This window comes from Pelobates fuscus, chromosome 3 (assembly GCF_036172605.1).
Source record: "Pelobates fuscus isolate aPelFus1 chromosome 3, aPelFus1.pri, whole genome shotgun sequence".
Taxonomy (NCBI): Eukaryota; Metazoa; Chordata; class Amphibia; order Anura; family Pelobatidae; genus Pelobates; species Pelobates fuscus.
In genome coordinates this window covers 421,943,087-421,970,539 of record NC_086319.1, presented here as the reverse complement: position 1 = coordinate 421,970,539, position 27,453 = coordinate 421,943,087, and the positions used below count along the sequence as shown (strand labels likewise).

At 47.8% G+C, this 27,453-nt stretch overlaps 1 protein-coding gene across 3 annotated transcripts in view; it reads left to right on the top strand.

The window, feature by feature from the left end:
• The first annotated feature begins 6,357 nt into the window (after positions 1–6,357).
• Positions 6,358–27,453, top strand: part of ACTL6B (actin like 6B) — a 110,675-nt gene continuing 89,579 nt past the window's right edge. For 2 of the 3 annotated variants that reach the window (XM_063449798.1, XM_063449800.1), the window contains exons 1-2: positions 6,358–6,437; positions 15,855–15,931. In XM_063449798.1, coding sequence (XP_063305868.1) covers positions 6,413–6,437; positions 15,855–15,931 — 102 coding nt within the window. In that variant the 5' untranslated portion in view covers positions 6,358–6,412. The remainder of the gene's footprint in view (positions 6,438–15,854; positions 15,932–27,453) is intronic. The other variant, XM_063449799.1, reaches the window with a different exon arrangement.

The window sequence follows — 27,453 nt, the reverse complement described above, 5'->3', positions numbered from 1 at the left end:
GTCACCAGCACGCACGCCTACACGGTCACCAGCACGCACGCCTACACGGTCACCAGCACGCACGCCTACACGGTCACCAGCACGCACGCCTGCATGGTCACCAGCACGCACGCCTGCATGGTCACCAGCACGCACGCCTGCATGGTCACCAGCACGCACGCCTACATGGTCACCAGCACGCACGCCTACACGGTCACCAGCACGCACGCCTACACGGTCACCAGCACGCACGCCTACACGGTCACCAGCACGCACGCCTACACGGTCACCAGCACGCACGCCTACACGGTCACCAGCACGCACGCCTACACGGTCACCAGCACGCACGCCTACATGGATTCCTAGTGTCAGATCCACATGATGCACACACTTAGCTACACCCGCTGTCACACAGGTTGGGAGTCCCTAAATAATTAGCTGTCTTAATACTCTGTATACTAAGTAACTTAGAACTTGTGAATGATGCCTTAAATGACCAACTCACTAAAGTAGCAGAAGGCTGTAACTGTAGGGGACTCAATATTCCGGCATATTGAAATATTTTACTGTATCCATTAATACCAGGCCTGCCACATCCACTATTGCTTCACTATGTGCAAAGTAGGACACATGCTGCCCAATGACATGTAACCGATCTCCTGCCAGGAGCTCAATGAAACAGGAGTGATTGAAAAATACTTCCTGCTTCTCCTGCAGGGAGCTCCTTTCACGCGATGCCCAACAGCATCACAAAGCCATGTATCCAGGTGAACATGCTGAGACTGGCGGCCAACAGGAATCAGTCACAATGTCCCTAAATCACAGGGCGTCTGCTCATCCAAATCCCCATTACTGGGTGTTCAGCCTAAATTGTGCACTTTGGTTGCCAGTTCACTACGGCTTGTTTGGTGAATACACCATACGTGTCCAGAACAGTATGTAACGAGGAAGAATAGCAAACTATATCTCCGCTCTTAAAACATGAATTGGGGTTAAACGTACACAAAGATTAGATTTTCACAATTTAGCCAAAATTGGAAACTTTATCAACAGTGCTATGATTCTGGCTGAGATATTTTTGAACAAATTTAGAGCAATCCATGGTCACTTCTGTAAATTGAGTGTTTTAGTGAAATTCACAGAGTGCAGGAGGTGTGAATTGTGAAAGTTTTCTGGACAATCCTGGGACAAATATCAGGACAAAGTATCCGTCTCTGATTTTAGCTAAATACCTCCAAACCAGAGAGGAAGTATAGGTGTTCTGTATTAACAGCATTAAGTATGTAAGCCACATAGAGACGAGTATCTATACCATTACTCCACATACTGAGTAATATTGTATCATATGGTGCAGTGAGAACCATTGCAGATACTCAGTACCACTATACAAAGCACTAAATTCAGTGTCAGAACATCAGCTGTCTGTGTCTGTCACAAGGGGCCCGAGAGTGTATCACGATACGGAGCAGTAATAGTGTATAGATACTCAGTATCACTATAGGAAGCAGTAATAGTGTATAGATACTCAGGATCACTATAGAGAACAGCAATAGTGTATAGATACTCAGTATCACGATAGAGAGCAGTAATAGTGTATAGATACTCAGCATCACTATATGGAGCAGTAATAGTGTATAGATACTCAGCATCACTATAGGAAGCAGTAATAGTGTGTAGATACTCAGGATCACTATAGGAAGCAGTAATAGTGTATAGATACTCAGGATCACTATAGAGAACAGCAATAGTGTATAGATACTCAGTATCACGATAGAGAGCAGTAATAGTGTATAGATACTCAGCATCACTATATGGAGCAGTAATAGTGTGTAGATACTCAGCATCACTATATGGAGCAGTAATAGTGTGTAGATACTCAGTATCACTATATGGAGCAGTAATAGTGTATAGATACTCTGCATCACTATATGGAGCAGTAATAGTGTGTAGATACTCAGTATCACTATATGGAGCAGTAATAGTGTATAGATACTCAGCATCACTATATGGAGCAGTAATAGTGTATAGATACTCAGGATCACTATAGAGAGCAGTAATAGTGTATAGATACTCAGGATCACTATAGGGAGCAGTAACAGTGTATAGATACTCAGTATCACTATATGGAGCAGTAATAGTGTATAGATACTCAGGATCACTATAGGAAGCAGTAATAGTGTATAGATACTCAGTATCACTATAGAGAGCAGTAATAGTGTATAGATACTCAGGATCACTATAGAGAGCAGTAATAGTGTATAGATACTCAGGATCACTATAGGGAGCAGTAATAGTGTATAGATACTCAGTATCACTATAGAGAGCAGTAATAGTGTATAGATACTCAGTATCACTATAGAGAGCAGTAATAGTGTATAGATACTCAGGATCACTATAGGGAGCAGTAATAGTGTATAGATACTCAGGATCACTATAGAGAGCAGTAATAGTGTATAGATACTCAGGATCACTATAGAGAGCAGTAATAGTGTATAGATACTCAGGATCACTATAGAGAGCAGTAATAGTGTATAGATACTCAGTATCACTATATGGAGCAGTAATAGTGTATAGATACTCAGGATCACTATAGGGAGCAGTAATAGTGTATAGATACTCAGGATCACTATAGGAAGCAGTAATAGTGTATAGATACTCATTATCACTATATGGAGCAGTAATAGTGTATAGATACTCAGGATCACTATAGGGAGCAGTAATAGTGTATAGATACTCAGGATCACTATAGAGAGCAGTAATAGTGTATAGATACTCAGGATCACTATAGAGAGCAGTAATAGTGTATAGATACTCAGGATCACTATAGAGAGCAGTAATAGTGTATAGATACTCAGTATCACTATATGGAGCAGTAATAGTGTATAGATACTCAGGATCACTATAGGGAGCAGTAATAGTGTATAGATACTCAGGATCACTATAGGAAGCAGTAATAGTGTATAGATACTCATTATCACTATATGGAGCAGTAATAGTGTATAGATACTCAGGATCACTATAGGGAGCAGTAATAGTGTATAGATACTCAGGATCACTATAGGGAGCAGTAATAGTGTATAGATACTCAGGATCACTATAGAGAGCAGTAATAGTGTATAGATACTCAGGATCACTATAGAGAGCAGTAATAGTGTATAGATACTCAGGATCACTATATGGAGCAGTAATAGTGTATAGATACTCAGGATCACTATAGAGAGCAGTAATAGTGTATAGATACTCAGTATCATTATATGGAGCAGTAATAGTGTATAGATACTCAGGATCACTATAGGGAGCAGTAATAGTGTATAGATACTCAGGATCACTATAGAGAGCAGTAATAGTGTATAGATACTCAGGATCACTATATGGAGCAGTAATAGTGTATAGATACTCAGGATCACTATATGGAGCAGTAATAGTGTATAGATACTCAGGATCACTATAGAGAGCAGTAATAGTGTATAGATACTCGGTATCATTATATGGAGCAGTAATAGTGTATAGATACTCAGGATCACTATAGGGAGCAGTAATAGTGTATAGATACTCAGTATCACTATAGGAAGCAGTAATAGTGTATAGATACTCAGGATCACTATATGGAGCAGTAATAGTGTATAGATACTCAGGATCACTATATGGAGCAGTAATAGTGTATAGATACTCAGTATCACTATAGAGAGCAGTAATAGTGTATAGATACTCAGCATCACTATAGGAAGCAGTAATAGTGTATAGATACTCAGAATCACTATAGAGAGCAGTAATAGTGTATAGATACTCAGTATCACTATAGAGAGCAATAATAGTGTATAGATACTCAGGATCACTATAGAGAGCAGTAATAGTGTATAGATACTCAGTATCACTATAGAGAGCAGTAATAGTGTATAGATACTCAGTATCACTATAGAGAGCAGTAATAGTGTATAGATACTCAGGATCACTATAGGGAGCAGTAATAGTGTATAGATACTCAGTATCACTATAGGGAGCAGTAATAGTGTATAGATACTCAGTATCACTATATGGAGCAGTAATAGTGTATAGATACTCAGTATCACTATAGAGAGCAGTAATAGTGTATAGATACTCAGGATCACTATAGAGAGCAGTAATAGTGTATAGATACTCAGTATCACTATAGAGAGCAGTAATAGTGTATAGATACTCAGGATCACTATAGGGAGCAGTAATAGTGTATAGATACTCAGCATCACTATAGGGAGCAGTAATAGTGTATAGATACTCAGTATCACTATATGGAGCAGTAATAGTGTATAGATACTCAGGATCACTATAGAGAGCAGTAATAGTGTATAGATACTCAGGATCACTATAGAGAGCAGTAATAGTGTATAGATACTCAGTATCACTATAGAGAGCAGTAATAGTGTATAGATACTCTGTATCACTATATGGAGCAGTAATAGTGTATAGATACTCAGTATCACTATAGGAAGCAGTAATAGTGTATAGATACTCAGTATCACTATAGGGAGCAGTAATAGTGTATAGATACTCAGTATCACTATAGGAAGCAGTAATAGTGTATAGATACTCAGTATCACTATAGAGAGCAGTAATAGTGTATAGATACTCAGTATCACTATAGGGAGCAGTAATAGTGTATAGATACTCAGTATCACTATAGGAAGCAGTAATAGTGTATAGATACTCAGTATCACTATAGAGAGCAGTAATAGTGTATAGATACTCAGGATCACTATATGGAGCAGTAATAGTGTATAGATACTCAGTATCACTATAGGAAGCAGTAATAGTGTATAGATAGTCAGTATCACTATAGAGAGCAGTAATAGTGTATAGATACTCAGTATCACTATAGAGAGCAGTAATAGTGTATAGATACTCAGTATCACTATAGAGAGCAGTAATAGTGTATAGATACTCAGGATCACTATATGGAGCAGTAATAGTGTATAGATACTCAGTATCACTATAGGAAGCAGTAATAGTGTATAGATAGTCAGTATCACTATAGAGAGCAGTAATAGTGTATAGATACTCAGTATCACTATAGAGAGCAGTAATAGTGCATAGATACTCAGGATCACTATATGGAGCAGTAATAGTGTATAGATACTCAGTATCACTATAGGAAGCAGTAATAGTGTATAGATACTCAGGATCACTATAGAGAGCAGTAATAGTGTATAGATACTCATTATCACTATAGAGAGCAGTAATAGTGTATAGATACTCAGTATCACTATAGAGAGCAGTAATAGTGTATAGATACTCAGTATCACTATAGAGAGCAGTAATAGTGTATAGATACTCTGTATCACTATAGGAAGCAGTAATAGTGTATAGATACTCAGGATCACTATAGAGAGCAGTAATAGTGTATAGATACTCAGTATCACTATAGAGAGCAGTAATAGTGTATAGATACTCAGTATCACTATAGGAAGCAGTAATAGTGTATAGATACTCAGTATCACTATAGGAAGCAGTAATAGTGTATAGATACTCAGTATCACTATAGAGAGCAGTAATAGTGTATAGATACTCAGTATCACTATAGGGAGCAGTAATAGTGTATAGATACTCAGTATCACTATAGAGAGCAGTAATAGTGTATAGATACTCAGTATCACTATAGGAAGCAGTAATAGTGTATAGATACTCAGTATCACTATAGAGAGCAGTAATAGTGTATAGATACTTAGTATCACTATAGGAAGCAGTAATAGTGTATAGATACTCAGGATCACTATAGAGAGCAGTAATAGTGTATAGATACTCAGTATCACTATAGGAAGCAGTAATAGTGTATAGATACTCAGTATCACTATAGGGAGCAGTAATAGTGTATAGATACTCAGGATCACTATAGAGAGCAGTAATAGTGTATAGATACTCAGTATCACTATAGGGAGCAGTAATAGTGTATAGATACTCAGTATCACTATAGGAAGCAGTAATAGTGTATAGATACTCAGTATCACTATAGAGAGCAGTAATAGTGTATAGATACTTAGTATCACTATAGGAAGCAGTAATAGTGTATAGATACTCAGGATCACTATAGAGAGCAGTAATAGTGTATAGATACTCAGTATCACTATAGGGAGCAGTAATAGTGTATAGATACTCAGTATCACTATAGGGAGCAGTATGGTTTAGTGTGTATACTCTGTATCACTATGTAATGGTTGCTTGGATACGCAGTGATAATTCAGGCTCCTCCTCATATTATTAAACCTCCGACAATAAAGCCTTTTAGGGGATACAGAGTGACCGCTTTATCAGCCAATCAGTAATGGAGACTGAGGCCATGCTGTTCTGTGATTGGCTGAATGCAGACAGTCTCTCTCCTGCTGATTCTAGTCATGCCCATTTAAAGGGAAGGAGGGTATGGGCAGGTGGTCGGCAGTGTGATTTCAGGTGTCCAGGCAGGATGAGTGGAGGAGTGTATGGGGGAGGTAAATCCTGCACTGTATCCAATGCTACCTGCCCCACTGCATGCTGGGAGTCTGCATCTGTGCCAGCCTCATACCCACTGCATCTGTGCCAACCTCATACCCACTGCATCTGTGCCAGCCTCATACCCACTGCATCTCTGCCAGCCTCATACCCACTGCATCTCTGCCAGCCTCATACCCACTGCATCTCTGCCAACCTCATACCCACTGCATCTGTGCCAACCTCATACCCACTGCATCTGTGCCAGCCTCATACCCACTGCATCTCTGCCAGCCTCATACCCACTGCATCTCTGCCAGCCTCATACCCACTGCATCTCTGCCAACCTCATACCCACTGCATCTGTGCCAGCCTCATACCCACTGCATCCCTGCCAACCTCATACCCACTGCATCTCTGCCAGCCTCATACCCACTGCATCTCTGCCAGCCTCATACCCACTGCATCTGTGCCAGCCTCATACCCACTGCATCTCTGCCAGCCTCATACCCACTGCATCTGTGCCAGCCTCATACCCACTGCATCTCTGCCAACCTCATACCCACTGCATCTCTGCCAGCCTCATACCCACTGCATCTCTGCCAGCCTCATACCCACTGCATCTGTGCCAGCCTCATACCCACTGCATCTCTGCCAGCCTCATACCCACTGCATCTGTGCCAGCCTCATACCAACTGCATCTCTGCCAGCCTCATACCCACTGCATCTGTGCCAGCCTCATACCCACTGCATCTCTGCCAGCCTCATACCCACTGCAACTCTGCCAACCTCATACCCACTGCATCTGTGCCAGCCTCATACCCACTGCCTCTCTGCCAGCCTCATACCCACTGCATCTGTGCCAGCCTCATACCCACTGCATCTCTGCCAGCCTCATACCGACTGCATCTGTGCCAGCCTCATACCCACTGCATCTCTGCCAGCCTCATACCCACTGCATCTGTGCCAGCCTCATACCCACTGCATCTGTGCCAGCCTCATACCCACTGCATCTCTGTCAGCCTCATACCCACTGCATCTGTGCCAGCCTCATTCCCACTGCCTCTCTGCCAACCTCATACCCACTGCATCTCTGCCAGCCTCATACCCACTGCATCTCTGCCAACTTCATACCTACTGCATCTGTGCCAGCCTCATACCCACTGCATTTGTGCCAGCCTCATACCCACTGCAACTCTGCCAGCCTCATACCCACTGCATCTGTGCCAGCCTCATACCTACTGCATCTGTGCCAGCCTCATACCCACTGCATTTGTGCCAGCCTCATACCCACTGCAACGTTGCCAACCTCATACCCACTGCATCTGTGCCAGCCTCATACCCACTGCATCTGTGCCAGCCTCATACCCACTGCAACTCTGCCAACCTCATACCCACTGCATCTGTGCCAGCCTCAAACCCACTGCATCTCTGCCAACCTCACACCCACTGCATCTCTGCCAGCCTCATACCCACTGCCTCTCTGCCAGCCTCATACCCACTGCATCTGTGCCAGCCTCATACCCACTGCATCTCTGCCAGCCTCATACCCACTGCCTCTCTGCCAGCCTCATACCCACTGCATCTGTGCCAGCCTCATACCCACTGCATCTCTGCCAGCCTCATTTCCACTGCCTCTCTGCCAACCTCATACCCACTGCATCTCTGCCAACCTCATACCCACTGCATCTCTGCCAGACTCATACCCACTGCATCTCTGCCAACCTCATACCCACGGCATCTCTGCCAGCCTCATACCCACTGCATCTCTGCCAACCTCATAAACACTGCATCTCTGCCAGCCTCATACCCACTGCATCTCTGCCAACCTCATACCCACCGCATCTCTGCCAACCTCATACCCACTGCATCTCTGCCAGCCTCATACCCACTGCATCTGTGCCAGCCTCATACCCACTGCATCTCTGCCAGCCTCATACCCACTGCATCTGTGCCAGCCTCATACCCACTGCATCTGTGCCAGCCTCATACCCACTGCAACTCTGCCAACCTCATACCCACTGCATCTCTGCCAACCTCATACCCACTCCATCTGTGCCAGCCTCATACCCACTGCAACTCTGCCAACCTTATACCCACTGCATGCTGGGAGTCTGCTTATACCCACTGCATCTCTGCCAACCTCATACCCACTGCATTTGTGCCAGCCTCATACCCACTGCAACTCTGCCAACCTCATACCCACTGCATCTGTGCCAGCCTCATACCCACTGCATCTCTGACAACCTCATACCCACTGCATCTGTGCCAGCCTCATACCCACTGCATCTCTGCCATCCTCATACCCACTGCAACTCTGCCAACCTCATACCCACTGCATCTGTACCAGCCTCATACCCACTGCATCTCTGCCAACCTCATACCTACTGCATCTCTGCCAGCCTCATACCCACTGCATATCTGCCAACCTCATACCTACTGCATCTGTGCCAACCTCATACCCACTGCATCTCTGCCAACCTCATACCCACTGCATCTGTGCCAGCCTCATACCCACTGCATCACTGCCAACCTCATACCCACTGCATCTGTGCCAGCCTCATACCCACTGCAACTCTGCCAACCTCATACCCACTGCATCTGTGCCAGCCTCATACCCACTGCATCTCTGCCAGCCTCATACCGATTGCATCTGTGCCAGCCTCATACCCACTGCATCTCTGCCAGCCTCATACCCACTGCATCTGTGCCAGCCTCATACCCACTGCATCTGTGCCAGCCTCATACCCACTGCATCTCTGCCAGCCTCATACCCACTGCATCTGTGCCAGCCTCATTCCCACTGCCTCTCTGCCAACCTCATACCCACTGCATCTCTGCCAGCCTCATACCCACTGCATCTCTGCCAACTTCATACCTACTGCATCTGTGCCAGCCTCATACCCACTGCATTTGTGCCAGCCTCATACCCACTGCAACTCTGCCAGCCTCATACCCACTGCATCTGTGCCAGCCTCATACCTACTGCATCTGTGCCAGCCTCATACCCACTGCATTTGTGCCAGCCTCATACCCACTGCAACGTTGCCAACCTCATACCCACTGCATCTGTGCCAGCCTCATACCCACTGCATCTGTGCCAGCCTCATACCCACTGCAACTCTGCCAACCTCATACCCACTGCATCTGTGCCAGCCTCAAACCCACTGCATCTCTGCCAACCTCACACCCACTGCATCTCTGCCAGCCTCATACCCACTGCCTCTCTGCCAGCCTCATACCCACTGCATCTGTGCCAGCCTCATACCCACTGCATCTCTGCCAGCCTCATACCCACTGCCTCTCTGCCAGCCTCATACCCACTGCATCTGTGCCAGCCTCATACCCACTGCATCTCTGCCAGCCTCATTTCCACTGCCTCTCTGCCAACCTCATACCCACTGCATCTCTGCCAGACTCATACCCACTGCATCTCTGCCAACCTCATACCCACGGCATCTCTGCCAGCCTCATACCCACTGCATCTCTGCCAACCTCATAAACACTGCATCTCTGCCAGCCTCATACCCACTGCATCTCTGCCAACCTCATACCCACCGCATCTCTGCCAACCTCATACCCACTGCATCTCTGCCAGCCTCATACCCACTGCATCTGTGCCAGCCTCATACCCACTGCATCTCTGCCAGCCTCATACCCACTGCATCTGTGCCAGCCTCATACCCACTGCATCTGTGCCAGCCTCATACCCACTGCAACTCTGCCAACCTCATACCCACTGCATCTCTGCCAACCTCATACCCACTCCATCTGTGCCAGCCTCATACCCACTGCAACTCTGCCAACCTTATACCCACTGCATGCTGGGAGTCTGCTTATACCCACTGCATCTCTGCCAACCTCATACCCACTGCATTTGTGCCAGCCTCATACCCACTGCAACTCTGCCAACCTCATACCCACTGCATCTGTGCCAGCCTCATACCCACTGCATCTCTGACAACCTCATACCCACTGCATCTGTGCCAGCCTCATACCCACTGCATCTCTGCCATCCTCATACCCACTGCAACTCTGCCAACCTCATACCCACTGCATCTGTACCAGCCTCATACCCACTGCATCTCTGCCAACCTCATACCTACTGCATCTCTGCCAGCCTCATACCCACTGCATATCTGCCAACCTCATACCTACTGCATCTGTGCCAACCTCATACCCACTGCATCTCTGCCAACCTCATACCCACTGCATCTGTGCCAGCCTCATACCCACTGCATCACTGCCAACCTCATACCCACTGCATCTGTGCCAGCCTCATACCCACTGCAACTCTGCCAACCTCATACCCACTGCATCTGTGCCAGCCTCATACCCACTGCATCTCTGCCAGCCTCATACCCACTGCATCTCTGCCAACCTCATACCCACTGCATCTGTGCCAGCCTCATACCCACTGCATCTCTGCCAGCCTCATACCCACTGCACCTGTGCCAGCCTCATACCCACTGCATCTCTGCCAACTTCATACCCACTGCATCTCTGTCAGCCTCATACCCACTGCAACTCTGCCAACCTCATAACCACTGCATGCTGGGAGACTGCTTATACCCACTGCATCTGTGCCAACTTCATACCCACTGCATGCTGGGGGTCTGCTTATACCCACTGCATCTGTGCCAACTTCATACCCACTGCATCTGTGCCAGCCTCATACCCACTGCATCTGTGCCTGATTCACTGCACGTAATATCCCATACTGCCTGACTCACTGAACATAATCCCCCATACTGCCTGACTCACTGAACATAATCCCCCATACTGCCTGACTCAGTGCTTGTAATACCCTATACTGCCTGACTTACTGCATGTAGTACCCCATACTGCCTGACTCAGTGCTCATAATACCCCATACTGTCTGGCTCACTGCACGTAATACCCCCTACTGCCTGACTCAGTGCTCGTAAGACCCCATACTGCCTGACTCACTGCACGTAATACCCCATACTGCCTGACTCACTGCATGTAATACCCCATACTGCCTGAGTAACCGCACATAATACCCCATACTGCCTGACCCGCTGCATATAGTACCCCATACTGCCTGACTCACTGCATGTAATACCCTATACTGCCTGACTCACTGCACGTACTACCCCATACTGCCTGACTCACTGCACGTAATACCTCATACTGTCTCACTCACTGCACGTAATACCTCATACTGTCTCACTCACTGCACGTAATATCCCATAATGCCTGACTCATGCACGTAATATCCCATACTGCCTGACTCATGCACGTAGTACCCCATACTGCCTGACTCACTGCACGTAATACCCCATACTGCCTGACTCACTGCACGTAATACCCCATACTGCCTGACTCACTGCACGTAATACCTCATACTGTCTCACTGCTCGTAATACCCCATACTGCCTGACTCACTGCACGTAATGCCCCATACTGCCTGACTCACTGCACGTAATACCCCATACTGCCTGACTTACTGCACGTAGTAACCCATACTGCCTAAATCACTGCACGTAATACCCCATAATGCCAGACTCACTGCACGTAATACCTCATACTGTCTCACTGCTCGTAATACTGTCTGACTCACTGCATGTAACACCCCATACTGCCTGACTCACTGCATGTAATACCCCACACTGCCTGACTCACTGCACGTAACACCTCATACTGCCTGACTCACTGCATGTAATACCCCACACTGCCTGACTCACTGCACGTAACACCCCATACTGCCTGACTCACTGCATGTAATACCCTATACTGCCTGACTCACTGCACGTACTACCCCATACTGCCTGACTCACTGCACGTAATACCTCATACTGTCTCACTCACTGCACGTAATACCTCATACTGTCTCACTCACTGCACGTAATATCCCATAATGCCTGACTCATGCACGTAATATCCCATACTGCCTGACTCATGCACGTAGTACCCCATACTGCCTGACTCACTGCACGTAATACCCCATACTGCCTGACTCACTGCACGTAATACCCCATACTGCCTGACTCACTGCACGTAATACCCCATACTGTCTCACTGCTCGTAATACCCCATACTGCCTGACTCACTGCACGTAATGCCCCATACTGCCTGACTCACTGCACGTAATACCCCATACTGCCTGACTTACTGCACGTAGTAACCCATACTGCCTAAATCACTGCACGTAATACCCCATAATGCCAGACTCACTGCACGTAATACCTCATACTGTCTCACTGCTCGTAATACTGTCTGACTCACTGCATGTAACACCCCATACTGCCTGACTCACTGCATGTAATACCCCACACTGCCTGACTCACTGCACGTAACACCTCATACTGCCTGACTCACTGCATGTAATACCCCACACTGCCTGACTCACTGCACGTAACACCCCATACTGCCTGACTCACTGCATGTAATACCCCACACTGCCTGACTTACTGCACGTAATACCTCATAATGCCGGACTCACTGCACGTAATACCCCATAATGCCAGACTCACTGCACGTAATACCCCATACTGCCTGAGTAACCGCACATAATACCCCATACTGCCTGACCCGCTGCATATAGTACCCCATACTGCCTGACTCATTGCACGTAATACCTCATACTGCCTGACTCACTGCATGTAGTACCCCATAATGCCGGACTCACTACACGTAGTACCCCACACTGTCTGACTCACTGCACGTAATACCCCATACTGCCTGACTCACTGCTCGTAATACCCCATACTGTCTCACTCACTGCACGTAATACCTCATAGTGTCTCACTCACTGCTCGTAATACCCCATACTGTCTCACTCACTGCTCGTTATACCCCATACTGTCTCACTCACTGCACGTAATACCCCACACTGCCTGAATCACTGCACGTTACACCCCATACTGTCTGTATCACTGCACGTAATACCCCACACTGCCTGACTCACTGCAGGTAATACCTCATACTGTCTCACTCACTGCACGTAATACCCCATACTGTCTCACTCACTGCACGTAATACCCCATACTGTCTCACTCACTGCACGTAATACCCCATACTGCCTGACTCACTGCACGTAGTACCCCATACTGTCTTACTCACTGCACGTAATACCTCATACTGTCTCACTCACTGCTCGTAATACCCTATGCTGTCTCACTCACTGCATGTAATACCCCATACTGCCTGACTCACTGCATGTAATACCCCACACTGCCTGACTCACTGCACGTAACACCCCATACTGCCTGACTCACTGCATGTAATACCCCACACTGCCTGACTTACTGCACGTAATACCTCATAATGCCGGACTCACTGCACGTAATACCCCATAATGCCAGACTCACTGCACGTAATACCCCATACTGCCTGAGTAACCGCACATAATACCCCATACTGCCTGACCCGCTGCATATAGTACCCCATACTGCCTGACTCACTGCACGTAATACCTCATACTGCCTGACTCACTGCATGTAGTACCCCATAATGCCGGACTCACTACACGTAGTACCCCACACTGTCTGACTCACTGCACGTAATACCCCATACTGCCTGACTCACTGCTCGTAATACCCCATACTGTCTCACTCACTGCACGTAATACCTCATAGTGTCTCACTCACTGCTCGTAATACCCCATACTGTCTCACTCACTGCTCGTTATACCCCATACTGTCTCACTCACTGCACGTAATACCCCACACTGCCTGAATCACTGCACGTTACACCCCATACTGTCTGTATCACTGCACGTAATACCCCACACTGCCTGACTCACTGCAGGTAATACCTCATACTGTCTCACTCACTGCACGTAATACCCCATACTGTCTCACTCACTGCACGTAATACCCCATACTGTCTCACTCACTGCACGTAATACCCCATACTGCCTGACTCACTGCACGTAGTACCCCATACTGTCTTACTCACTGCACGTAATACCTCATACTGTCTCACTCACTGCTCGTAATACCCTATACTGTCTCACTCACTGCATGTAATACCCCATACTGCCTGACTCACTGCACGTAATACCCCATACTGCCTGACTCACTGCACGTAGTACCCCATACTGCCCGACTCACTGCATGTAATACCCCATACTGTCTCACTCACTGCACGTAACACCCCATACTGTCTCACTCACTGCACGTAATACCCCATACTGTCTCACTCACTGCACGTAATACCTCATACTGTCTCACTCACTGCATGTAATACCCCATACTGCCTGACTCACTGCACGTAATACCCCATTCTGCCTGACTCACTGCACGTAGTATCCCATACTGCCTGACTCACTGCACGTAATACCCCATATTGCCTGACTCACTGCTCGTAATACCCCATACTGCCTGACTCACTGCACGTAATACCCCAAACTGCTGGACTCACTGCACGTAATACCTCATACTGTCTCACTCACTGCTCGTAATACCCTATACTGTCTCACTCACTGCTCGTAATACCTCATACTGTCTCACTCACTGCATGTAATACCCCATACTGCCTGACTCACTGCACGTAATACCCCATACTGCCTGACTCACTGCATGTAGTACCCCATACTGCCTGACTCACTGCACGTAATACCCCATACTGTCTCACTCACTACACGTAACACCCCATACTGTCTCACTCATTGCACGTAATACCTCATACTGTCTCACTCACTGCATGTAATACCCCATACTGTCTCACTCACTGCTCGTAATACCCCATACTGTCTCACTCACTGCACGTAATACCCCATACTGCCTGACTCACTGCACGTAGTACCCCATACTGCCTGACTCACTGCTCGTAATACCCCATACTGCCTGACTCACTGCTCGTTATACCCCATACTGCCTGACTCACTGCTCGTAATATCCCAAACTGCCGGACTCACTGCACGTAATACCCCATACTGCCTGACTCACTGCACGTAATACCCCATACTGCCTTACTCACTGCACGTAATACCCCATACTGCCTGACTCAGTGCACGTAGTACCCCATACTGGCTGACTCACTGCTGGTAATACCCTATACTGCCTGACTCACTGCACGTAATACCCCATACTGCCGGACTCATGCACGTAATACCCCATACTGCCTGACTCACTGCACGTAATACCCCATACTGCCTGACTCACTGCTCGTAATACCCCATACTGCCTGACTCACTGCTCGTAATACCCCATACTGCCTGACTCACTGCTCGTAATACCCCATACTGCCTGACTCACTGCACGTAATACCCCATACTGCCTGACTCACTGCTCGTAATACCCCATACTGCCAGACTCACTGCACGTAATACCCCATACTGCCTGACTCACTGCATGTAATACCCCATAATGCCTGATTCAGTGCTCGTAATACCCCATACCACTCTTGTTAATTTTACACTCATTATCTTTCCTTTAATTAATGCTATCTCTGCCTGAATGCCTTCCCAGATGAGGTCGGGGCTCTTGTTTTTGATATTGGTTCATTCTCTGTTCGTGCTGGCTATGCCGGGGAAGATTGTCCTAAGGTACCGACTCTCACTGTAATCCATCTTACCCAGTACCTGTGCATTCTAACTGTAACCCATCTCACCCTGTATCTGTGCAATCTAACGGTAACCCATATCAACCTGTATCTGTGCATTCTAACTGTAACCCATCTCACACTGTATCTGTACAATCTAACTGTAACCCATCTCACCATTAGTGATGTCGCGAACATAAAACTTCCGCAAACGTTCGCGAACCGGCGAACCGGGCAAACCGCCATAGACTTCAATGGGCAGGCGAATTTTAAAACCCACAGGGACTCTTTCTGGCCACAATAGTGATGGAAAAGTTGTTTCAAGGGGACTAACACCTGGACTGTGGCATGCTGGAGGGGGATCCATGGCAAAACTCCCATGGAAAATTACACAGTTTATGCAGAGTCTGGTTTTAATCCATAAAGGGCATAAATCACCTAACATTCCTAAATCACAATGGATATGAATTGACACCTGACATATTACATATTGACACCTTGACATATGGATTGACACCTGTCCTCAGAGACCCTGATACACACTGACACAGAGCAGAATAGGGACTGTTCCCCCTACATAGGGTCACTTGGCAGATATTGATTGACACCTGTCCTCAGGGACCCTGATACACACTGACACAGAGCAGAATAGGGACTGTTCCCCCTACATAGGGTCACTTGGCAGATATGGATTGACACCTGTCCTCAGGGACCCTGATACACACTGACACAGAGCAGAATAGGGACAGTTCCCCCGACATAGGGTCACTTGGCAGATATGGATTGACACCTGTCCTCAGAGACCCTGATACACACTGACACAGAGCAGAATAGGGACTGTTCCCCCTACATAGGGTCACTTGGCAGATATGGAATGACACCTATCCTAATGATCCCTGATACACACTGACACAGAGCAGAATAGGGACAGTTCCCCCTACATAGGGTCACTTGGCAGATATGGATTGACACCTATCCTAATGATCCCTGATACACACTGACACAGAGCAGAATAGGGACTGTTCCTCCTACATAGGGTCACTTGGCAGATATGGATTGACACCTATCCTAAGGATCCCTGATACACACTGAAACAGAGCAGAATAGGGACTGTTCCCCCTACATAGGGTCACTTGGCAGATATGTATTGACACCTGTCCTCAGGGACCCTGATACACACTGACACAGAGCAGAATAGGGACTGTTCCCCCTACATAGGGTCACTTGGCAGATATGGATTGACACCTGTCCTCAGGGACCCTGATACACACTGACACAGAGCAGAATAGGGACTGTTCCCCCTACATAGGGTCACTTGGCAGATATGGATTGACACCTGTCCTCAGGGACCCTGATACACACTGACACAGAGCAGAATAGGGACTGTTCCTCCTACATAGGGTCACTTGGCAGATATGGATTGACACCTGTCCTCAGAGACCCTGATACACACTGACACAGAGCAGAATAGGGACTGTTCCCCCTACATAGGGTCACTTGGCAGATATGGAATGACACCTATCCTAATGATCCCTGATACACACTGACACAGAGCAGAATAGGGACAGTTCCCCCTACATAGGGTCACTTGGAAGATATGGATTGACACCTGTCCTCAGGGGCCCTGATACACACTGACACAGAGCAGAATAGGGACTGTTCCCCCTACATAGGGTCACTTGGCAGATATGGATTGACACCTGTCCTCAGAGACCCTGATACACACTGACACAGAGCAGAATAGGGACTGTTCACCCTACATAGGGTCACTTGGCAGATATGGATTGACACCTGTCCTCAGAGACCCTGATACACACTGACACGGAGCAGAATAGGGACAGTTCCCCCTACATAGGGTCACTTGGCAGATATGGATTGACACCTATCCTAAGGATCCCTGATACACACTGAAACAGAGCAGAATAGGGACTGTTCCCCCTGCATAGGGTCACTTGGCAGATATGGATTGACACCTATCCTAATGATCCCTGATACACATTGACACAGAGCAGAATAGGGACTGTTCCTCCTACATAGGGTCACTTGGCAGATATGGATTGACACCTATCCTAAGGATCCCTGATACACACTGAAACAGAGCAGAATAGGGACTGTTCCCCCTACATAGGGTCACTTGGCAGATATGTATTGACACCTGTTCTCAGGGTCCCTGATACACACTGACACAGAGCAGAATAGGGACTGTTCCCCCTACATAGGGTCACTTGGCAGATATGGATTGACACCTGTCCTCAGAGACCCTGATACACACTGACACAGAGCAGAATAGGGACTGTTCACCCTACATAGGGTCACTTGGCAGATATGGATTGACACCTATCCTAATGATCCCTGATACACACTGACACAGAGCAGAATAGGGACAGTTCCCCCTACATAGGGTCACTTGGCAGATATGGATTGACACCTATCCTAATGATCCCTGATACACACTGACACAGAGCAGAATAGGGACTGTTCCCCCTACATAGGGTCACTTGGCAGATATGGATTGACACCTGTCCTCAGGGGCCCTGATACACACTGACACAGAGCAGAATAGGGACTGTTCCCCCTACATAGGGTCAGTTGGCAGATATGGATTGACACCTGTCCTCAGGGACCCTGATACACACTGACACAGAGCAGAATAGGGACTGTTCCCCCTACATAGGGTCACTTGGCAGATATGGATTGACACCTGTCCTCAGAGACCCTGATACACACTGACACAGAGCAGAATAGGGACTGTTCCCCCTACATAGGGTCACTTGGCAGATATGGATTGACACCTATCCTAATGATCCCTGATACACACTGACACAGAGCAGAATAGGGACAGTTCCCCCTACATAGGGTCACTTGCAGATATGGATTGACACCTATCCTCAGGGACCCTGATACACACTGACACAGAGCAGAATAGGGACTGTTCCCCCTACATAGGGTCACTTGGCAGATATGGATTGACACCTATCCTAATGATCCCTGATACACACTGACACAAAGCAGAATAGGGACAGTTCCCCCTACATAGGGTCACTTGGCAGATATGGATTGACACCTATCCTAATGATCCCTGATACACACTGACACAGAGCAGAATAGGGACTGTTCCTCCTACATAGGGTCACTTGGCAGATATGGATTGACACCTATCCTAAGGATCCCTGATACACACTGACACAGAGCAGAATAGGGACTGTTCCCCCTACATAGGGTCACTTGGCAGATATGGATTGACACCTGTCCTCAGGGACCCTGATACACACTGACACAGAGCAGAATAGGGACTGTTCCCCCTACATAGGGTCACTTGGCAGATATGGATTTACACCTGTCCTCAGAGACTCTGATACACACTGACACAGAGCAGAATAGGGACTGTTCCCCCTGCATAGGGTCACTTGGCAGATATGGATTGACACCTATTCTAATGATCCCTGATACACACTGACACAGAGCAGAATAGGGACAGTTCCCCCTACATAGGGTCACTTGGCAGATATGGATTGACACCTATCCTAATGATCCCTGATACACACTGACACAGAGCAGAATAGGGACTGTTCCTCCTACATAGGGTCACTTGGCAGATATGGATTGACACCTATCCTAAGGATCCCTGATACACACTGAAACAGAGCAGAATAGGGACTGTTCCCCCTACATAGGGCCACTTGGCAGATATGGATTGACACCTATCCTCAGGGACCCTGATACACACTGACACAGAGCAGAATAGGGATTGTTCCCCCTACATAGGGTCACTTTGCAGATATGGATTGACACCTGTACCCAGGGACCCTGATACACACTGACACAGAGCAGAATAGGGACTGTTCCCCCTACATAGGGTCACTTGGAAGATATGGATTGACACCTGTCCTCAGGGGCCCTGATACACACTGACACAGAGCAGAATAGGGACTGTTCCCCCTACATAGGGTCACTTGGCAGATATGGATTGACACCTGTCCTCAGAGACCCTGATACACACTGACACAGAGCAGAATAGGGACTGTTCACCCTACATAGGGTCACTTGGCAGATATGGATTGACACCTGTCCTCAGAGACCCTGATACACACTGACACGGAGCAGAATAGGGACAGTTCCCCCTACATAGGGTCACTTGGCAGATATGGATTGACACCTATCCTAAGGATCCCTGATACACACTGAAACAGAGCAGAATAGGGACTGTTCCCCCTGCATAGGGTCACTTGGCAGATATGGATTGACACCTATCCTAATGATCCCTGATACACACTGACACAGAGCAGAATAGGGACTGTTCCTCCTACATAGGGTCACTTGGCAGATATGGATTGACACCTATCCTAAGGATCCCTGATACACACTGAAACAGAGCAGAATAGGGACTGTTCCCCCTACATAGGGCCACTTGGCAGATATGGAATGACACCTGTCCTCAGGGACCCTGATACGCACTGACACAGAGCAGAATAGGGACTGTTCCCTCTACATAGGGTCACTTTGCAGATATGGATTGACACCTGTCCCCAGGGACCCTGATACACACTGACACAGAGCAGAATAGGGACTGTTCCCCCTACATAGGGTCACTTGGCAGATATGGATTGACACCTGTCCTCAGAGACCCTGATACACACTGACACAGAGCAGAATAGGGACTGTTCACCCTACATAGGGTCACTTGGCAGATATGGATTGACACCTGTCCTCAGAGACCCTGATACACACTGACACGGAGCAGAATAGGGACTGTTCCCCCTACATGGGGTCACTTGGCAGATATGGATTGACACCTGTCCTCAGAGACCCTGATACACACTGACACAGAGCAGAATAGGGACTGTTCCCCCTACATAGGGTCACTTGGCAGATATGGATTGACACCTGTCCTCAGAGACCTTGATACACACTGACACAGAGCAGAATAGGGACTGTCCCCCCTACATAGGGTCACTTGGCAGATATGGATTGACACCTGTCCTCAGGGACCCTGATACACACTGACACAGAGCAGAATAGGGACTGTCCCTCCTACATAGGGTCACTTGGCAGATATGGATTGACACCTGTCCTCAGGGACCCTGATGCACACTGACACAGAGCAGAATAGGGACTGTTCCCCCTACATAGGGTCACTTGGCAGATATGGATTGACACCTGTCCTCAGAGAACCTGATACACACTGACACAGAGCAGAATAGGGGCTGTCCCCCTTACATAGGGTCACTTGGCAGATATGGATTGACACCTGTCCTCAGAGACCCTGATACACACTGACACAGAGCAGAATAGGGACTGTTCTCCCTACATAGGGTCACTTGGCAGATATGGATTGACACCTATCCTAATGATCCCTGATACACACTGACACAGAGCAGAATAGGGACTGTTCCTCCTACATAGGGTCACTTGGCAGATATGGATTGACACCTATCCTAAGGATCCCTGATACACACTGAAACAGAGCAGAATAGGGACTGTTCCCCCTACATAGGGCCACTTGGCAGATATGGATTGACACCTGTCCTCAGGGACCCTGATACGCACTGACACAGAGCAGAATAGGGACTGTTCCCTCTACATAGGGTCACTTTGCAGATATGGATTGACACCTGTCCCCAGGGACCCTGATACACACTGACACAGAGCAGAATAGGGACTGTTGCCCCTACATAGGGTCACTTGGCAGATATGGATTGACACCTGTCCTCAGGGGCCCTGATACACACTGACACAGAGCAGAATAGGGACTGTTCCCCCTACATAGGGTCACTTGGCAGATATGGATTGACACCTGTCCTCAGAGACCCTGATACACACTGACACAGAGCAGAATAGGGACTGTTCCCCCTACATAAGGTCACTTGGCAGATATGGATTGACACCTGTCCTCAGAGACCTTGATACACACTGACACAGAGCAGAATAGGGACTGTCCCCCCTACATAGGGTCACTTGGCAGATATGGATTGACACCTGTCCTCAGAGACCCTGATGCACACTGACACAGAGCAGAATAGGGACTGTTCCCCCTACATAGGGTCACTTGGCAGATATGGATTGACACCTGTCCTCAGAGAACCTGATACACACTGACACAGAGCAGAATAGGGGCTGTCCCCCCTACATAGGGTCACTTGGCAGATATGGATTGACACCTGTCCTCAGAGACCCTGATACACACTGACACAGAGCAGAATAGGGGCTGTTCTCCCTACATAGGGTCACTTGGCAGATATGGATTGACACCTATCCTAATGATCCCTGATACACACTGACACATAGCAGAATAGGGACAGTTCCCCCTACATAGGGTCACTTGGCAGATATGGATTGACACCTGTCCTCAGGGACCCTGATACACACTAACACAGAGCAGAATAGGGACTGTTCCTCCTACATAGGGTCACTTGGCAGATATGGATTGACACCTGTCCTCAGGGACCCTGATACACACTGACACAGAGCAGAATAGGGACTGTTCCCCCTACATAGGGTCACTTGGCAGATATGGATTGACACCTGTCCTCAGAGACCCTGATACACACTGACACAGAGCAGAATAGGGACAGTTCCCCCTACATAGGGTCACTTGGCAGATATGGATTGACACCTGTCCTCAGAGACCCTGATACACACTGGCACAGAGCAGAATAGGGACTGTTCCCGCTACATTGGGTCACTTGGCAGATATAGATTGACACCTGTCCTCAGAGACCCTGATACACACTGACACAGAGCAGAATAGGGACTGTTCCTCCTACATAGGGTCACAATTTTTAGCCCAAGGCAGCTCATCTTATCAGGCCTTTTTAGTCGAATGTATCGCCCACTGTCATCCCTCATTCATCTTAATAAAGGTGAGGTAATCTAGACTTTTTTGACCTAGGCAACTTCTCTTCTCAGTGACAATACCTCCTGCTGCACTTTAGGTCCTTTCTGACAGGACACTTGAAGCGGGGCAGGCCAGAAGTTCTATCGCAAATTGGGATAGCTCAGGACACAGGTCAAGCCTGTACACCCAGTAGTGAAGGGGTTCATCGCTCCTCAGAGTGTCAATATCTGCAGTTAAGGCGAGGTAGTATGCTACCTGTCGGTCGAGTCGTTCTCTGAGGGTGGATTCCGAAGGGCTGTGGCGATGCGTAGGACTTAAAAAGCTCTGCATGTCCTCCATCAACAACACATCTTTAAAGCGTCCTGTCCTTGCCGGCGTGGTCGTGGGAGGAGGAGGACCCCTGTTAGATTCCCGTTGTGCTGTGACATCACCCTTATAAGCTGTGTAAAGCATACTTTTTAATTTATTTTGCAAATGCTGCATCCTTTCCGACTTGTTGTAATTTGGTAACATTTCAGCCACTTTCTGCTTATACCGGGGATCTAGTAGCGTGGACACCCAGTACAGGTCGTTCTCCTTCAGCCTTTTTATTCGAGGGTCCCTCAACAGGCACGACAGCATGAATGACCCCATTTGCACAAGGTTGGATGCCGAGCTACTCATTTCCCGTTCCTCCTCCTCAGTGATCTCAATGAAGGTATGTTCTTCCCCCCCCAGCCACGTACAACACCACGGGTACCAGATAGGTGACAACGAGAACCCTGGGATGCCTGTTGTGGTTGGTCTTCCTCCTCCACCTCAAAGCCACATTCCTCCTCTGAATCCTCTTCCTCACAATCCTCTTCCAGTGTTGCCGCAGGTCCAGCAAGCGATGCTGATAAGGCTGTTTCTGGTGGTGATGGTGACCACAACTCTTCCTCTTCCTCTTCACGCTCATCTACGGCCTGATCCAGCACTCTTCGCAGGGCACGCTCCAGGAAGAAAACAAATGGTATGATGTCGCTGATGGTGCCTTCGGTGCGACTGACTAGGTATGTCACCTCCTCAAAGGGACGCATGAGCCTACAGGCATTGCGCATGACCGTCCAGTAACATAGCAAAAAAAATCCCAGCTCCCCAGAGGCTGTCCTAGCACCCCGGTCATACAAATATTAATTAACGGCTTTTTCTTGTTGGAGCAGGCGGTCGAACATTAGGAGTGTTGAATTCCAACGTGTCGGGCTGTCGCAAATCAAGCGCCTCACTGGCATGTTGTTTCGCCGCTGGATATCTGCAAAGTGCGCCATGGCCCATGTAGGAACGCCTGAAATGGCCACACACCTTCCTGGCCTGCTTCAGGACGTCCTGTAAGCCTGTGTACTTATGCACATGCACGGCACATGTGTCAACTTGCCCAACTTCAATGCCGCCAAAAAATTTGTTCCGTTGTCACAAACCACTTTGCCGATATCCAGTTGCTGTGGAGTCAGCCACTTTTCCACCTGTGCGTTCAGGGCGGACAGGAGTGCTTGTCCGGTGTGACTCTCTGCTTTCAAGCAAGTCAAACCCAAGACGGCGTGACACTGCCGTATCCGGGATGTGGAATAGTACCTGGGGAGCTGGGGGGGTGCCGTTGATGTGGAGCAAGACGCAGCAGCAGAAGAGGACTCAGCCGAGGAGGTTATGGAAGAGGATGGAGTAGGAGGAGGTGGCAGCGGGCCTGCCTGCAAGTCGTGGCGGTGTCACCAACTCCTCTGCAGAGCCACGCATTCCATGCTTGGCAGCCGTCAGCAGGTTTACCCAATGCGCAGTGTAGGTGATATACCTGCCCTGACCATGCTTTGCAGACCAGGTATCAGTGGTCAGATGGACCCTTGCCCCAACACTGTGTGCCAGACATGCCATTACTTCCTTTTGCACAATCGAGTACAGGTTGGGGATTGTCTTTTGTGCAAAGAAATTTCGTCCGGGTACCTTCCACTGCGGTATCCCAATAGCCACAAATTTTTTGAACGCCTCAGACTCCACCAGCTTGTATTGTAAAAGCTGTCAGGCTAATAGTTTAGACAAGCCAGCTGTCAGACGCTGGGCAAGGGGGTGACTTTCTGACATTGGCTTCTTACGCTCAAACATGTCCTTGACAGACACCTGACTGTGGGCAGATGAGCGGGAACTGCTCAAGGCGAGAGACGGAGTGGCGGATGGTTGAGAGGGGGCAAGGAGGACAGCAGTGGTTGACGTGGCTGAAGATGCTGGACCAGGAGGAGGATGGCGGCTTTGAGTTTGTGTGCTGCTTGTACTCATGTGTTGATCCCATAGGCGTTTGTGATGTGCGATCATGTGCCTACGCAAAGCAGTTGTACCTAGGTCGGTGTTGGACTTCCCACGACTTTCTTTTGGCACAGGTTGCAAATGGCATCGCTGTTGTCAGAGGCAGACACACAAAAATATACCACACTGCTGAGCTCTGCAATGACAGCATTCTGATGGTGGACACAGCATGCGTTGATTGGCGTGCTGTCGTGGCTGACCCCGGGTGCCGATGCATGCTGTCTGACTGTGCCACTATCTCCTTGCGATGACCTCCCCATGCTTCCAACTCGTCTCCTCCTCCTCCTCTCTGTCTCCCCATCTGAACTTTCGCCCTGTTCTTCTTCTTGCTGAGCGGGCACCCACGTGACATCCAGGTACGTATCACTTGTATCTGACAACTCAGCAAAGGAAGCAGAAGCGGGTACAACATCATCATCATCATCACACCGTACGTCCATGTGTGTAATGCTGCCTGCCTGAGACATATCCCTGTTATCTACATACTCTGGCAATAATGGTTGCGCATCACTCATTTCTTCAAACGGATGTGTAAATAACTCCTCTGACATACCAAGTGAAGCGGCTGTGGTGCTAGTGTTGGTGGTGGCGGCAGGCAGGTGAGTGGTATCTTGAGAGGTGCCCGAAGCTAAGCTGGAGGAGGATGGTGCGTCAAGGTTCCGAGCGGAAGCTGTAGAAGATTGGGTGTCCTGTGTTAGCCAGTCAACTATGTCCTCAGAACTTTTCAAGTTCAGGGTACGTGGCCTCTGAAAATTGTGCATTATTCTAGGGCAAAGGGGAATCACACCACCACGACCACGACGGCCCCTGCGGGGTGGCCTGCCTCTGCCTGTCATTTTTTGGGGGGGATTAGTGGCACTATGCAGGCAAGCTACTGTGAGACCAGATATGAGTGGCAATGTGCACTGGCAGAGGTTGGCAGAGTACATGCTGTAGGCCTGACACACCCGCTTGAAGACAACTAACTGCTATTCAATCTATAACAGTGAAAAAAGTTTTTTGGTTTTAAATGCACGCTATTGTGACACCAGATATTAGTGGCAATGTGCACTTGCAGAGGTTGGCAGAGTACACGCTGTAGGCCTGACACACCCGCTTGAAGACAACTAACTGCTATTCAATCTATAACAGTGAAAAAAGTTTTTGGGTTTTAAATACAAGCTATTATGACACCAGCTATGAATGGCAATGTGCACTTGCAGAGGTTGGCAGAGTACACGCTGTAGGCCTGACACACCCGCTTGAAGACAAGTAACTGCTATTCAATCTATAACAGTGAAAGAAGTTTTTTGGTTTTAAATGCACGCTATTGTGACACCAGATATTAGTGGCAATGTGCACTTGCAGAAGTTGGCAGAGTACACGCTGTAGGCCTGACACACCCGCTTGAAGACAAGTAACTGCTATTCAATCTATAACAGTGAAAAAAGTTTTTTGTTTTTAAATGCACGCTATTGTGCCACCAGATATGAGTGGCACTGTGCACTGGCAAAGTACACGCTGTTGGCCTGACACAGACGCTTGCAGACAACTAACTGCTATTTAATCTATAACAGTGAAAGAAGTTTTTTGTTTTTAAATGCACGCTATTGTGACACCAGATATGAGTGGCAATGTGCACTGGCAGAGGTTGGCAGAGTACACGCTGTTGGCCTGACACACAAACGCTTGCAGACAACTAACTGCTTATTAATCTATTACAGTGCAAAAAATGTTTTTGTTTTTAAATGCAAGCTATTGTGACACCAGATATGAGTGGTGGCACTGGGAAAGTGGGCACAGTATCCACTGTGAGCCTGACACACAGACGCTTCCAGACAACTAACTGCTATTCAATCTAAAACAGTGAAAAAAGTTTTGGGGTTTTAAATGCACGCTATTGTGACACCAGATATGAGTGGCAATGTGCACTTGCAAAGGTTGGCAGAGTACACGCTGTAGGCCTGACACACCCGCTTGAAGACAACTAACTGCTATTCAATCTATTACAGTGAAAAAAAAGTTTTGGGGTTTTAAATGCACGCTATTGTGCCACCAGATATGAGTGGCACGGTGCACTGGCAGAGTACACGCTGTTGGCCTGACACACAGATGCTTGCAGACAACTAACTGCTAATTAATCTATTACAGTGAAACATTTTTTGTTTTTTTTTAAATGCAAGCTATTGTGACACCAGATATGAGTGGTGGCACTGGGCAAGTGAGCACAGTATCCACTGGGAGCCTGACACACAGCCGCTTGCAGACAACTAACTGCTATTCAATCTATTACAGTGAAAAAAAAGTTTTGGGTTTTTTAAATGCACGCTATTGTGCCACCAGATATGAGTGACACGGTGCACTGGCAGAGTACACGCTGTTGGCCTGACACACAGACGCTT